General features: G+C 39.2%; 1 protein-coding gene across 4 annotated transcripts in view; it reads left to right on the forward strand.

Annotated features, from left to right (window-relative positions):
• The window catches only part of LOC136863292 (uncharacterized), a 731,410-nt gene that overhangs the window by 192,712 nt on the left and 521,168 nt on the right, over positions 1 to 17,530 (forward strand). For all 4 annotated transcript variants that reach the window (XR_011017857.1, XR_011017858.1, XM_067139677.2 and 1 more), the window contains exon 6: positions 13,148 to 13,327. Coding sequence is in view for 2 of the 4 variants with exons in the window: in XM_067139677.2 (XP_066995778.2) it covers positions 13,148 to 13,327 (180 nt within the window). In the remaining 2 variants the exon portion in view is untranslated. The remainder of the gene's footprint in view (positions 1 to 13,147; positions 13,328 to 17,530) is intronic.

The raw sequence follows: 17,530 nt of genomic DNA on the forward strand, positions 1-17,530 counted from the left end.
CAGTCTGTAAACCTCTAGTGACAAAGATGCGTTGTTCTGGATTATTAACCTGTGTTGCACAACACTACATTGGATTTAAACATAATATTGACAGGTAATAATAAATTATATACTATTAATTACATGTTCTTACATTAAATAAACTCTTAATATATATACAGCAGATATATCGTGACATAACCTCGCATGTTTTGTTATAGAAGACAGATCATACAACACACAAATAATACAACTATGATTTATACCAAATAAAGTACGTACATAACTATGTTATAATAATAATAATAATAATAATAATAATAATAATAATAATAATAATAATAATAATAATAATAATAATAATAATAATAGTTACTGTGTTTTTGTGGATCGCAGAGAGATGAAAGAAGTTGCTGGTGGGAATGGGTCTATCTACTATATCAAAGATTAACTTAAAACTTAAAAATAAGATTATATTTCTTTTCATATTTCAAACTTAACAAGCTTCTTCACTAGGTGAAGAAAAGAAAGGTCAGGTACAATGACAAACTTGATACAAGAATTGGAAAACCCAAGAATAGGGAATTTAACACTTTCAGGCTTTAAGCCCCAAATTCACAAGTTTACAATAACGCCTATGTAGCGTTTAATTAAACACCAATTTCCAGAGCACTTTGCTCCAACCGTCACAATCTTACGGACTTCCAACAGGCACTAATAGTATCCCACAAAACCAGAAAGATTTTACAAACTCTCTGAATCCAACAAAGGAGACTGGCTCCCAATTTCTTACGCAAAAATCTTACAATTTCCGGCCTCTCTAGGCCCAACCTACAAGTTACAATATTTACACAGGAGTATCTATTACCCAAACTACTGGGCCTTAATGGAAAGAAGAACAGGTTAAATTACTGGCCCGAACACAAAATGAATGGAGGCGTACACTTGCGCTCCTAGAAAATTAAGTATAAAACCCTAATTGGGCTCGCAGCCCGATGATGCAGAGGCTAATCCCAAGCTACTGAGGTGACTAGAATGAAGGTAATTTAATGCTTTACAGAAAAGAGAAACAGTTACAAAATCGTAGTCACCTCAAGATAAATTGAAGGGGAGCTCGAGAGGGTAACACACTCTCTATCCCCGATTTAAAATTTAAGTCATTACGAAATTTTACATTAGCCGAAAGAAGGTTGACATTTTAGAAAACAGGAGGTTACATAGTTAGAAATTATAACACTCCCCTTGTGTAAGTCTGCGCAGGTAGCTACAGAAAAATAAGACTGGTGGCCATTACCTTGGCTGTTGAACTGCCAGGCGAATGTTCTCTCCTCTTGACCAGATCGTTCTGTGTCGGGGGTCAGTGTCGTCCCACTGACAGCCTCCTGTATTAACACACACATTCTCAGAAATTCGGTGATCAAAAGACAAGGTAGCCTGAAAAAGCCGCAGCTTATATACCCGAGGGGACGGTTCAAGGGGGTTCTGGACTAAATCCAGACACACCCTCTCATTTTTATTGGCTGAATTCAAAAGGTACAAGAAACCTATTATTGGCTGAAAAATAATTACAGAAAATTCATGATTGGCCAGATTCAAAAACTGGCGGAATGAGAAAGAGGTGTTGCAAACCTTGAAATAACAAAATAAATGAACATTAATTTAGTTGAGAAAACATAAGAACATAAAACTTCTTTAAATCACTAATTCTTTTACCTTGCACCAGAGTGCATTACTTCAGTTTTTTTAATGACATCTGTGGAGAAAAGTTTAAACTTCTTGAAGTAAACAAACGCAAAACAAATAAATCCCGTCAGTTTAGGCAACTTCAAAATAACACATTACTCAATAATTCAACGGAGACATCTTCTGGTCAATGTCCCAACTTCATGCAGTAGCTGTTTCACGTTTAATAGGAGAGATAGTGTTCCTTAAGGCGCTTCTTTTAAATGTGTGGAGTTGAGGTGTACCACCCGGTACAATAACATGATGATAATAATAATAATAATAATAATAATAATAATAATAATAATAATAATAATAATAATAATAATAATAATAATAATAATAATACCTACTATTCGAGCTTGATATTTCTACTATTTACCCATGGGTTTAGAGAATTGTTTCCAAGTTATACTAGTCCATTACACTTGCATCAATATCCCCCCTACTACTTGAAACAATTTCAACAGTCTATCACACTCGTCGACTTTGCCTTGGTCATAGATTTTATCTTCTCTGTTCCTAGATGTCGCTCGATGTTCTCTCCTCCTCTTGACCAGATCGTTCTGTGTCAGGGGTCAGTGTCGCCTCACTGACAGCCTCCTCCTCGGTAGTAGTCGATGCGTTCTCCTCCTCATGAGAAGATTGTGCCGTGTCATTAGTAGCCTCTCCTCCAGATGGACCCGTGGCAGTACCAGGCTTACTCTTTATGTGGAGTGGTTGGGTGACTTGCCGCAATTCCGATGCATGGGCCTTGACTCCATGGCCCAGCTGCTTTTCGACCTCGACGGGACCAACCCACTTGGTTGCGTGACCAGCGTGAAACCCTTCAGTCTTATTACTGACTGGGTGGTTACGCCGCAGTACTTGTTGGCCTGGTAGGAAGATCTGGGTCTCTTCGACATCTTGAGCCTTGGCCTGGGTAAGGGATCTCTTCTTGGCCAAAGCTTGCTTTTCCTTGATATCCTGCTGCTGTTTATGCTGCCTCTCTGTTAGGTAAACAGCTGCATCATCTTGATTAGAAGTGGGTGGTGGACAAATCTCCCAATCCCCGGTGCCGTATAGCTGTCAACCAAGGAACAGCTCCGCTGGGGAATAGCTAGCGACACGATTGATGCGTTGTCACAGGGTGAAGAGTGACTGCGGTATCTGACGGACCCACAGTCGATGTTCCTTGTCTATTAGGTGGACTCATAGCATCCTTTTTAGCTCCTGGTTCCGTTGGATTGGCCCTTGGGTTGTAGATAGGGGTGATCCAGTGTTCCACACTCCATTCAGTCATTTACTGCCCCTTCCTCTACGTGAATTGACAACCTTTATCTGACAGAATTCACCGTGGATAACCGTAGCGGCTGAATAACTCATCCTGTAGAAGACTGGTGACGTGTCCCGTTGTGGCTTCTGGTATCGGAAAAGCTTCAATCCATCTTGTGAAGAGGTCAGTGATTACCAGGAGTCCTGTTTTACCCCTTGGTGTTCTTTGGTATGATATTAAGTCCAGGGCTATGACCTCCCAAGGGCATTGCGGCCGTCTTTCTCACTGGCTGGAATCTGCCTTCCTGTTGCTCGCCTTGGTGCAGGCGCAGATGTAACACCCTTTCACATAGTCGAGGATGTCTTTCCGCATGTTGATCCAGAGGAATCTTTATCAAATAGACTGATACGTGTCTTCACCTCCTGGATGTCCGGCTTCGCTGCTGTCATGGAACTTCTCGAGGATGTCTGTCGTTTGCTGTCTAGGGATCACCACTACTGCAGGAGTGTCGGAGAGGTGAGATCGGTACATTGAGTCCTCAGTCAACCAGGAAGTTCTTGTAGCACATATTGAATTCCCTCGGGACGAGTCGACTATCTGTGTTCTGTCTCATAATCCACTGCGTCATGGTCCTACAGGGCTTGTCTTGCCATTGCTTGATTACTCCCAGATCAAGTTCCTTCTTGATGGTCCGAAGAACAGGTTCATTGGGTTTGCTCTGGTGTTTTTGTGGAAACTCCCTCTCGACAATGGTGCTCCTAGCTTCAGGTTTCATCGCCAGGTGCCTAGAAGATGACTTGCCTTGAAGATGCATTAACTGGATATCTCCCAGTTCTACGTCGACTTCCACATCCTTGCGAGTCTGGAGGTTTTTCATTGTACCAGACGACCCTCAGACAACTGTCTTTTCCCCAAAAGACTTCATGAGCTGCATAGTCTACGATCGCCTTGTATTCTACCAAAAAGTCATGACCTAATATAATGTCAGGTATTAGGTTCTGAATCACTGCAACAATAACTACAATAGGCAGGTCCATGCACTTAGCGGTTAGGTTAGTCTGTCCTTGGCTGGAATAGGTTACCCCGTCCGCTGCTCCCACAACCTTACCGAAATGGCGAGACTTCATAGGCGGTAGTAATCTAGCAACAGTCCCATTCACGAATGAGTGACTTGCTTGGCTGTCAAGTATGGCTGAAAAATTCTCGTTGCCTATCCTCAAGATGATAGCTGGGATAGGTTGGCCTGATCTGCTCACAGTCTGACCAATCCCTTTCCTACTTGTCCAGGGCTGCTTGTCTGTCGGGTCTTGAGGTGCATTCCTCATCCCGGTCCCATCCCCCCTAAATCCAGAATGGGCCGGAGCTAGTTTTTTCGATGCCAAAGTTGGGCATTTGTATTCAGGTGTCCTGTTCTTCCATACTGGTAGCATTTCCTAACCGAGCTGGTCTCTTCCGTGGCTTTACTCTTGTGTTCTTCTTCCAACTGGGCGATGATTCTACGCAGATCATCAAAGGATCTCGGTTGCGATACTTTCACTAGGGGTCTAATCGTATCGTGGAGTAGCTCTACATTGTCTGGTAAGATCTCGTTCTCGCTTCCTTCAGGATGCAGCCGGTTGAAGATCTGGTACTTCTGGAGGTTGAACGTGCTAGCTCTCATGCCGGTGGGTTGTGCATCAGTCAGTAGCTTCCTTTTCACAGAGCTCTTCACCCCTTCGGAATTAAACCTGGCAAGGAATTCCCTCTTGAAATTAGTCCAGTTTAAGCCCTTGATGGTCGAGATCCGGTTGTCTAACCTTCCTTCAATGGCAGAAATACGGCTCCCAAAATTTCCCTCAACGGGAGAGATATGGTTTCCAAAATTTCCCTTGACGGCAGAAATTTCCCTTCAACCTGTTGTTTGATGTCGCAAAGCTGGGTTTTCACCTCCACCTTGAGGTTTGAGATGTCCCCTTCCAGCTGGCTTACCCTACTATCCATCTGCTCAACCTGTCCCAGTTTTGACCTGATGTGCGATATCTGCTGTGTTAATTGGTTGGTGACGTCGCTAATTTAGGGTGAAATTTTATCAACTGTTGAAATTTTTGATTCTAGGCACTGTTCTACTTTGTAAACCTGCGTGTACACTTGAGATATTTATCTAGTTAAAACTGTATTAGCTTGAGAAATCATGTCATCTACCTTCGAAATTTGTTTGGAAAGCTGTTCTGTTAAGGCGGAATTGACATCTTAAATTTTGTCATTTAGTTTTAAAGTGTTGTCTGAAATCTGCTGTTAAGGAGGAATTAACTTTTGAAATTTGTTCTGTTAAGGTGGAATTACCTTTGGAGATCTTACTATTGAGTGTATGTATTATGCTCATTAAGTTGGAACACATTGTCAGCATATTTACCTCCTCTTCCGATGACGAGTCCGGATGTTCGTCCACCTCGACGGAAAACCTTTCAGGATCTTCACAGTTTTGAATGAGGTCTTCTTCTAGCTGTGTCTTCAATATTCTCTTACCGCCGCTCATCGGAAGATTTCGTTTTGTGAGTTCGCCTCGAAGTTATTTTACAGACTTATTTTCCAGTATCACTTGTATTTTATTTTGATTTCCACTTGCACTCTTATTCACTAAAAATTATTCTCAAGTCCTGTCACACGGTCGCCACTCTTGTAACTACAAAGATGCACGCACAAGATGCTATCAATTGCGTACACTATTTTATTTACAAATTATATACGCGTTACACACACACATTAATGAACCACCATCCTGACAAACATTTGACTGCTACATTAGCATGTCAACCGATTACCAACACAACAAAATCACAACATGAGTTCACACACTCGACTAACGACTTACACTAACACGCCTTGCTTACAACTCTACACTGTCTCTCAAGACTGCCTCTTTATATACATTGCCTGGCCTGGCTTCTAGAAAAGTATGACCCAGCATGTTTTTCTCGAATCTTCTTGAGTCTCCAGTAACCTATGTACAAATGGATCGAACATTCTATAGACCTCGTGCGCTTGATGGGTGCTACGCTCTGGCGGCAAGTCACTTAAACAATCAGGGGGAGTCGCAGTCGAGTGCCTGTGCCTGTGTTGGTCTTGTTTATACTGTTTGTACTGTTCTCGAAACAGTAGAAAAAAATTTCTGTGGTGGATTGCAACTTTACGTATATTAACTGTCCTCCTGGCAGTAAGTTTTTTGTGTTTCCAAATAAAAAGCAGCATGAAATGAGAAGAAATGCCTGGATTGCGGCACAGAAACGAGGGACTAGTGATGGTAAACCATAGGAACCCACGAATAACTCGCGTGTTTGTAGTCGGCATTTTGTGAATGGAATGCCTTCGAGAGATCCTGACAGTCCTGGTTATGTACCGAGATTGTTTGTAAAACCGTTTGTTTCGATTGAACGTCAGCAAGAAGAGGAGCACCGAGTGACGACTAGATACAAGAGGCGAAAACGGAGATGTAAGAATGCTGAAACTAGTACCACGGAAGATTTTCAAAATCATACAGTGATTCAAGCACGCAGACTGAAGTGATGCGCACCAATGGTAACAAAACCAGTGTGAACGTGTTATTTTCTGCTCTGAAAAATAATTGTGAAGCGGAAGTTCAAACAAATTTTCCAATGCCTCGAGTGAATATACAGACGACGACTGACACTTATTTTAAGAGAGATTGTGGTGTTCACGTGGACTTAGTGGACACCAAATATATATTTCATGGATACAGGCCAGTGAAAGACAAGGAACAACATCATCTTGATATAGCAGGTTGTTAAGTTTGCAGCGCTTTTTTATTCTCTTATCCTTGTTACCCTCTGTTCATCAGAACTGCACATTTACCGAAGAAAACGTGCTGCTTCTACTGCTAATAAAATGTAAACTCGGTATTAGTTTCGCCACTCTAGGCGCAATTTTTAACTGTCATACGACTTCAGCATCTGCTATTTTTAAATTCGCTCTCCATCGTATTTTTGAGAAAACAAAGGAGTGGATTTTCTGGCCACAGTGATCCACTATCAAAAGCACAATGCCTAATGCTCTTGAAAAACACTTGAAAATTGCACGTGCATTATAGATTGCAGTGAAGTGCCATGTGAAAGACCTAACAGTGCTCATCAAAGAATTTTAATGTTTTCTCATTATAAGAAATAATTTACAGTCAAATTTCTTGTTGTCGTTACTCCATCAGGTTACATTTCTTTTATAAGCAGTACTTCTCAAGTGCCTTCCGTTCGTTAGCTCTGCCATATCTCACTGCAGGAATATTTAAATTCTTAGATTAAAGAAACGCTAATGTCAGCCTTTCGTAATCTCCATTCTGTAGAGTTTTGATCTGGTGTACATTCTGGCTGGCCGAAATGCTTAACTTCCTTTGCTGGAACCAGGAAGGACATAAAGATTGTTCCCCTGTCTCAACTGCAATTTGAGGCTTCTGTCAATTTGTTACTTTAACATTTTCACAACAAAATTTAAATATATTATTTGGCAACATGTACTCATCTGTGGAAGGTTACCTCCAGGCAAATTATTCACAAGATAGCATCTTAATAGTTTATTAACTGTTTGTTTGCCCAACTGGTTAAGACACTGAAATAAGAAGTCCATTAGCTCTACGACGCTTCCAACGATGTTTTGAACTATGCAAGTAGAGGTACAGAAAGATTCACCTTCACACTCTGCTTTCAAGATTTTCGAGAAAGCACAGTCTATGACCTTAACTTTTACTTAAGGATTCAACATTTTCACTTTCCGACGCGTAATAAATTGGCCGCTTATCTGATGGTCCGTTTAGTATTTCTTCTGCATTTTCTCTTTAAAATACTCTGCAATAATGTTTTAAGGTTCCTCCCATTGTTGCAGAGAGGAAGTCTGGGAAGAATCCCTCTCAGTATTGATATAAATACACAATGCAGAAATATGTTTACAGCATTGTGAAAGTCCGGCTTTGCAATCGCACTCATCTGATTTAACCTTTCTGCCGCAATCAATCTGTAGAAAGATTAATCTTGTGTAAATTAACTGTAAAAACAATTAAAACTGCAATAGATGCAAATACTGTGCTACGTTATTATATAGAAACAGAAAACAGATGCTTACTTTAATTTTAACAGCATAAGGCGGCTGATGAATGTTTGTTTCCCTCAAACACAAGCAGGTTATTTCTTCTCCAAACGCTTCCCTTGTTTGTAGTATGCGATGACTGTCTCAGTTGTTGTTGTTTTTTCACCCTTCTTTAAAGGAGCTCTGAAATACGATGCATCCCACTGAATTTAACGAAATTCTACACAAATATCTAGAGTCGACATCTAAACATTCAATTCTTCCCTGCGCTTGTAGTTGCACAAGCTACTACCGTCCCCCTGAAAGATTACACAAGTCACCGCTACGAGCGCCAGCAACTAAAATCACATGATGCGCACGAGCTCTATAAACCTCTAGTGACAAAGATGCGTTGTTCTGGACTGTTACCATGTGTTGCACGACATTACATTGGATTTAACATCATATTGACAGGTAATAATAAATTATATACTGTTAATTACATGTTCTTACATTAAATAGACTCTTAATATATATATACAGCAGATATATCGTGACATAACCTCACATGTTTTGTTACACAAGACAGGTCATAGAGCACCAAAATAATACGACCACGATTTATGCCAAATAAAATCTGTACATAACTACGTAACTAATAATAATAATAATAATAATAATAATAATAATAATAATAATAATAATAATAATAATAATAATAATAATAAACGTGAACAACTTTATAGCCACACCTCACAAGTCATAAAAATGGTAATAATAATACCTACTTAGTGAGCCAGATATTTCTACTATTTGCCCATGGGTTTAGAGAATTGTTAAGTTATACTAGTCCATTACACTTGCATCAAGGTATGTAAATGAGTGAATGTGGGAAAATTGGCAGTTGGAGGAATTAGGACAAGAATTGTGCAGGTGTATTCACTATGTGAGGGTGCAGGTGAGGATGAAGTTGACAAGTTTTATGAATCATTGAGTGACATCCTAGTCAGGGTCAACTGCAAGGATAGGATAGTGCTAATGGGCGATTTCAATGCGAGAGTTGGAAATAGAACTGAAGGATACGAGGGGATGGTTGGTAAAATGTGGGGAAGATATGGAAGCTAATAGGAATGGGAAGCGTTTGCTGGACGTCTGCTTTGGTATGGGTTTAGCGGTTATGAATAAATTCTTAAAGCATAAGGCTATTCACTGCTGTACATGGGAGGGTAGGGGCACAAGATCCATAATTCCCTATATCTTAACCAACCCTGTGGGTGGGGGACACAGACGAAGAATACACCTGCAGTAGCCCCTGCCTGTCGTAAGAGGTGACTAAAGGGGCAACCAAGGGAAGATTGAATTAGTAACATGAAACTACTTGTGATTTGTACCATCATGCGAGGAACACTATGGGACGCTTATACTTGTGAGTAGTACCACTGTTAGGTACACAATAGTTTTGTGATTAGTAGCAGCAGAGAGAGCGATTCACAGTGAGTTTCCAGTACTTGTGATTAGTACCACTATATGTGGAACATCATGCGCTTACATTGCCTTTGATTTGTACCATTATGTGAAACACCACGGGTCTGGGCTTGACTGTGGTTATTACCACTATATGAGCGACACCCTTGGTCTGTGTTGCCTGTGATTTGTACCCACTATGTGAGGAACATTACGGGATAGTAAGAGTCCGTGTTCTGTGTGAGGTGCACTATGGGTTTGCATTGCGTACGAATGGTGGCATTATGTGAGAAACACCATAGGTCTGCGTTACCTGTGCGACATACAAAACTTGTGAGTAGTGGCATAATGTTTGGAACACTGTGAATTTACGCTACTTTTGATTAGTATCGCACCTTGAGAAATACCATGGTTCCACATTACTAGCGATAAGTACCATTATGAGGGACCGTTGACCTGATTTTTGAACTCCTTTAGACAACAAGCATCATCAATTCAGGATTGTGCTTTGGAAGCAGACCCTGGGTCAGTAATACTAGTTTCTGGGAAGGTGAGGCATTGCAGGTCAAATCCACTGATAGTTATAAATTCATATTCATTCATTCATTCATTCATTCATTCATTCTTCATCATCATGTTTTAGATTCTGGTCCGTGGATGAATTTTGTACTTTTAAATTGTCATTGCATTTTGTCTCATTTTGTACCATTATGGGCCAATGACCTAGATGTTAGGCCCCTTTAAACAAAAATAATCATCATCATCAGGAATGTGCGGGTTTTCTGGGGATTTTTCGATTTTACTGACCACTATCTGATCTGTACTGAACTAAGTATCTCTAGGCCTAGGATAGAGAAAATGAAATCTGTCTGCAGACAAATAAGAGTAGAAAATCTCCAGGATGGCAAAATTAGACAAAAGTTCATTGATATGATTAGTGAGGAGCAACCTGGTTCAAGATATAGAAGGAGAATGGGTGGCATACAGGGGTGCTGTAGTGGAAACAGCAAGGGAATGCCCACGAACAACTGTGTGTAAGGATGGGAAAATCGAACATCATGGTGGAATGATGAAGTGAGAGCAGCTTGTAAATGAAAAAATAAGGTGAATCAGAAATGGCTCCAAGGAAGGACTGATGCAGACAGGGAATTGTACGTAGATGAAAGAAACACAGCAAAAAAATTGTTGAATCCAAAAGGAAGTCATGGGAAAGAGGTCAAGTGGCAGAGAAACATTTCTGGACAATAATAGAGAGTCTTGTAAAGGGAGGGAAATATGAAATGAATAGTGTCTTGGATCATTCAGAAGAACTCACAATAGATACTAGAGAATCACTGGACAGGTGGAAGGAATATTTTGAAAATCTACTCAACATAAAGGGAAATATTCCTGGTGACATTATGACCAACCAAGCTCGTGGAGAAGAGGACAACGATGTAGGTGAAATTACACTTGAAGTGGAAAGGATGGTAAATAAACTCCATTGTCATATAGCAGCAGGAATAGATGAAATTAGACCTGAAATGGTGAAATACATTGGGAAGGCAGGGGTGAAATGACTTTGAGTGATAAAATTAGCTTCTGATTGGACAAAAGCAGTAATTGCACCTGTCTATAAGCAAGGGAACAGGGAGGATTGCAGCAGCTGTCGAGGTATCTCATTGATCAGTATACCAGGCGAAGTGTTCACTGGCATCTTGGAAAGGAGGGTGCTTTCTGTGGTTGAGAGGAAGTTGGATGAAAACCAGTGTGGTTTCAGACCACAGAAGGGCTGTCAGGATCAGATTTTCAGTATGCACCAGGTAATTGAAAATTGCTACAAGAGGAATAGATAGTTATGTTTGTTTTGTAGATCTAGAGAAAGCATATGAGAGGGTACCGAAAATATGTTTGCTGTACTGGGGGACTATGGGATTAAGAGTAGATTATTAAAATCAATCAAAGGCATTTATGTTGACAATTGGGCTGCAGTGAGAATTGATGGTAGTTTGAGTTCTTGGTTCAAGGTACTTACAGGGGTTAGGGAAGACTGTAATCTTTCACCTTTGTTGTTCATAATTTACATGGATCGTCTTGATAAAAGGTATAAAGTTTCAGGGAGGGATTCAGTTAGGTGGTGATGTAGTAAGCAGTTTGGCCTATGCTTACGACTTCATATTAACTGCTGATTGTGCCGAAAACCTGCAGTCTAATATCTTCGAACTTGAAAATCTGTGCAATGAATATGGTATGAAAAGACTAAATTAATGTCAGTAGATAAGAAATCCATGAGAACTGAATGTCAGATTGGGGATACGAAACTGGAATTTAGAATGTGTGTTCTCCCAGGATGGTATTATAGTGAGTGAGATTGAATCAAGGTGCAGTAAAGCTAACTCAGTGAACTCGCAGTTGCGATCAACAGTATTCTGTAAGAAGGAAGTCGGCTCCCAGACTAAACTACCTTTACATAGGTCTGATAGGTCTGTTTTCAGACCAACTTTACTTTATGGGAGTGAAAGCTGGATGGACTTAGGATATGTTATTCATAAGCTAGAAGTAACAGACATGAAAGTAGCGAGAATGTTTGCTTGTACAAACAGGTGGAAACAATGTCAGTAGGTACTTGGAATGAGGAGATAATGGCTAAGTTAGGAATGAACTCTATGGATGAAGCTGTATGCATAAACTGGTTTCAGTTGTGGGGCATGTGAGATGAATGGAGGAGGATAAGTTACCTAGGAGAATAATGGACTCTGCCGTGGTGGGTAGGAGAGGTAGATGGAGACAAAGACGATGGTTAGACTTGGTTTGTAATGATTTAAGAGGTATAGAAGTAAACAAGGCTATAGAATTAGTTACAAATAGAGGATTGTGGCAGTATTGTTTAGTGAATTCATAGAGACTTGCGGACTGAATGCTGAAGAGCATAATGGTCTATAATGAAGATACGTGCTTTTTGTTTGTTTATTGTCGGAAATCTTTTACATAGTGAAGAAATGACCAGCACTGCTAGGCTACACCAAGTGTCAGGCCAGTGCATACTGAACATGCATGCTGCATGCTATTGGTCGGATGTGGCATGAATGGCCTTGTATTTGATCCTCAAAGCTTAAAATGTGAATAAAAATATTTAGCCCTTGTGGGATTCAAACACATTTACAAACGGCATATGGGTCAGTTCGCCTGTATTTAGTCCATGTCACCACGGTGACTGCTGCCTTGATCTTATCAGAAAGCATACTTGGTGTAAAACTACTTTCCATTTTACAAACTCGCATGCTTTCTATCAGTATGCCGTCGCTTTTTGCATTAATTTCATATGTGATTGATAGCTTATGATTGGCAAGTACTTTTTACATAACCGTATGACACTTCGGTGCATTGTGTAAATACCTATCACATACATGTTTTTGCAAATGTCTTGCTGTGATGATGCAGTAAGTGTTTTAAAGGGGGCTATAGCTTGGTGTACAGGAAAGGAGAATTGACTATTACAGTAACGGAGTTCGTTGGTATGCCTTAACAACCGAAAAATTCAGACGCAACAAACTCACCCGGTGTAAAAGAATTGGAAGCTAAAGAATGCAATGTTAATCAGAGAAACTAGTGATTAAATGTAGTATATATTTTTCCCTTATTGCACCCTTTTCTGTCATTGTATTCTAATTTTTTATTTTAAATTTTTTTTTTTTACAGATATGAGTACAGGGTTGAGATGATTCATCAAGGATCACGTGATGCTACCAAAAATATTGTTAGAGAATTTGCATCTGATTTTGATATTGGAGAATGCTGGGGCTACAATAGATTTTTTCGTCTTGATCTTCTGGCCAGTGAAGGATACCTAAATACAGATACAGATTGTTTGATACTGAGGTATAGTATATTATGGATCTCCATCCTCCTATTTTACTCTTCACAGTGAGTTTACTGGGCAGTTTGGGTCTTGTTGCTTCTAACATGCATTATGAAAATGGTGGGTTGAATCCTACTGTCAGCAGCTTTGAAGATGGTTTCCTTTTCTCACACCAACCTCTTTTAAAAGTAAGATAATTTAAAAAGCTGTAAGTATATCTAAGTACAAATGTTCTATTTTTATGTAAAATATTGTGGGTTTTCCTCAGTTTCATTAAATAATACTGATAAGTGACCAATATAACGGTCTAATTTGCTAGTGTGCATTGTGCAGTAGGAGTGTTGCATTGTGAACAGTGCTGAACACGGCATCATTTGTTTACACCACCCCAGGTTTGCCTTAATAATTTAGTTACTATAACTTTTAAGTAGCGTGCCACACCGAATGCTTTCATTCTAATAACTTTGTGACTATTGGATTCCTAGTTTTGATTCTGCTGCACAAATTCGGTAACAAACCTATCAGTTTTGATAAATTTTCCTGTTTTTGGTCCTGAAAATGCTTTTTCTTGATGTGCTTGGCATTTTTAAATTGCGTTTGTCTTTCCACCTACGTCATACATTACACTCAGAAACACCAAAGAAACACTGAAGAAGTCAGACTCGGCAAAGAATGAGGTAGTCAGAAAAGAGAAAAGAAGGTGCCAAAATGGTGTGAAAATGAATGAGTGTCTAGGGCACACAAATTTTTTCATAGGCTGTACAATATTAGTATCTTTTTGTCTTGCATAAAACCAGCAAATTTGAAGTTTATATCATAACTTCTCGTTTCTCCTTTATTCAAATGAAGTGAAGATGACACTTTTCCTTTTCACACAATCCACCATGACTGGAATAGTGACCAAAACTTAGTTCATTAACACAATGACGCCAAGCCAAGCAACCATAAATCACAAGTAATGATGGGAGTATTTGAAGTTAGAAAAGTAAAGAATTTGATTTTTCAGAGTTCTCGATACAATGTGAGTAGTGAAAGAAATATTCAATTTCTTTCATTAGAAGTATTCACTATTTAGTTCTCAGGGAAATTGTCTTGGAAAAGTTCTCAAGACGAGAATCAACAAGGAGGAGGAGTTCCCAGGAGATAATACACATCATCTTGTGCTACTCTATTTAGGGAGAGATTTGAGAGTTTGCAGATTGAGTATGAACATTGAATTTATCTAGTGTCGACAGTGGGGTTCAGTCTCACCATCTCCTGAATGCAAGCTAATAGCTCCACACCCGAACTATGAGTTTTTTAATAGGTAAAGCCTTTATTTCTATACTTTAAATAGACTAACAAACCATGATGTAAATTAGTGTTTTTTTATTTTACTAATATATAGTGATGGGAAAGGTATGGAATAAAAGTAATTGGGCTGAATTACAGTTAACTGAGAAATATTTTACTCAGTTACAGCTACTAATTACCTTTTTGACAAGTAATCAGTAAAATTACAAAATTGCTGACTTTTTTTTCTACATGGGGATGGAATTACACTAAAGTTTGCAAGGTAAAAGACATTGCATTTTGTGTGTTTTAGACTAGAGGCATTAGGTGGCTATCATCACTTAAAGTTTTTAAACAAACTTTCAAAGTGGTTGCTCTGAAGCATTCATCATATGTTTATTCTGTTCCTGTTCACGGTCATCTAAATCTCAACCAGTAACCACAAGAAGCTCCGTGTAAATGAATGAGTGTGTGTTTTGTCCTTGGCTTTATACACTTGCGCTTGGTGGAGCTCCAGAATTGACAAATACTCAATGCGATGTATATCGATTACTAGAATGTAACAATTACAATTTTATTTCATGAAATAAATTACGAGTAAAAATTACATTTTGTGAAAAGTAATGATTACCGGTACATGTAAAAATTACAAAAAAAAGGTATGATTACATGAAATTTGATTACTTTTATTCAGTTACTTCTCAAGTCTGCTAATATAATAAAATTAAGCACATCTGACACAAAACCACTCAACTCGATGGTGAAATCTCTTGTAGTGTTTTATCTTATCTCGTTAATTGTTTACCATTTTATTTAGTTTCCTTAAAGTGTTGTACCACATTAATTACTCTTGGGCCTACTCAAGTGTGAAAGATTGTTGTACTCGAAAACATAATTTTGAATGCAAGTATCCCTTCTTAAAAGGTCTCTAATTTCATTTTGCCCACTGCTATAGGTCTTTTATACTCTTACAGCAAGTGATATTCAGCGTGGGAATGACTAATGCAAGGGGCTGTCATACATAAAGCTAGAGGTACAGAGATAGCCCTCACAGTGTTGCCAATGGGCTTGGACCTTGCACACCGAAATTTAATTCAACTCCCTGTGATAACAGGGACAGTGATAGTGAAACGAGGTGACAGGAAAATTCGGGTCACAAATCGTCAAGAACTAAACAACATTAGTTAATCATGAGCCTAAGCTAAAACTAGGCGATAACTGTAATTGAATAGGAAAATACCTAGATTTGTAAATATATGTTAAATTTAATTGATAACTTAGATTAGGCTTAACTAAATTCCAGGAAACTAGTTCATTTAGCATTTAGAAACTGTCAAGTTGGCTTTTCTTAGGTTAAAGGAAACAAATGTCTCTAATTACAGCCTGCAAACCTCCCCTCCCCAAACGCAGACCGGTCAAACTACAACCACCCCTTCCCAAACCACTGCTGGCTGCCCCAGCGACATTCCTCCTGTACCTCCAAGCTCTCTGCAGGTGGGCCATGTGAACACACAGAGCCTTTTTTCCCATTTCACTGAATTCTCCGACATATTCTCTAACAACAACTTCCATGCCATATTAATATCAGAGTCGTGGTTGAAACCAAGTATCCCGTCTTCACTAGTACATATGGAGGGTTACGCGCTGATAAGAAACGATAGAGTAGGAAAAGGTGGGGGAGGCGTAGGGATATATCTGTGCAATGATATGAAATTCAAAGAATTACTCAAAACACCAAGTGAATTTCACAACGGGCCAGAGTTCCTATTTATTGAATTACAAATTCGCAGTGTTAAGTGTTTACTGGGTGTTGTGTATCGTGTACCAAAGACAAGATATATCGAAGACCTGGAGGAAGCACTACAGGACCTATTACCCAGGTATGAGCATGCTATTTTAATGGGCGACTTTAATTCTGACATGATAAAATGTGACTCTGCTGAATCTAGACAACTCAAAAGCATGCTTACCTCACTCAATATGACGATCCTTCCCCTAAATCCTACACACCACACAGCTACTTCCCATACACTACTGGATTTAATTATTACAAACAATACTGATAGAATGCAGACTTACGGACAACAGCCAGCTCCCGGACTTTCCCAACATGACTTTATTTACGCAACTTACTCACTGAAATGTCCCAAATATGAGCCTAAATTAATTTCCTATCGAGACTTCAAAAGCCTAAACGAAGAGGCGTTCATTGAGGACGCACTCAAAACACCGTGGCACAACATACAACTCGTACAAGACATTAACGATAACAAACTACTTTTAGGACTGTATGACAAACACGCCCCCATACGGACTGCACGAGTGAAACGAAAACCATCACCTTGGCTGACGCAAGACATAAGGTTAAAAATGGAGGAAAGAAATGCAGCTTACAAACATTATAGAAAAAATCCAACCGCAGAAAATTTCGAAAAGTACAAAAAATTGCGTAACACAACTCAGACCATCAGGAATGCTAAGATACGCCACACACATGAAATCTTAAAAAAACAACAGTTCTGGCAATGTTTGGAAAATTTTTCGGAACATTGGTTTGACAAAAAATAAAACCGACGAAAACAACACTGACTTGCCATTAGACGAATTAAATCAATTTTTCTGCTCACAAAATTCACATACAGACGAACGAACTAAAAGGGAAACAATCGACAGACTACATACGAAAACAAAACACGATGGAGAAGAATTTTATTTTTCACATGTAACTCTTAATGACGCCAGAGACGCTATTCATGAAATAAAGTCAGAGGCTACAGGATATGACGGAATAAATTTGACATTAATTAAAAGACTCACTGAAATTGTTCTCCCAACAATTACACACATAATAAATACCTCACTCATGACAGGAATCTTTCCCAATATATGGAAAAGTGCCATAATACGACTGATAAGAAAAATCGATAATCCAACAAAACCCGAAGACTTTC

The sequence above is a fragment of the Anabrus simplex genome, chromosome 2 (genome assembly GCF_040414725.1).
Source record: "Anabrus simplex isolate iqAnaSimp1 chromosome 2, ASM4041472v1, whole genome shotgun sequence".
NCBI classification, from domain to species: domain Eukaryota; kingdom Metazoa; phylum Arthropoda; class Insecta; order Orthoptera; family Tettigoniidae; genus Anabrus; species Anabrus simplex.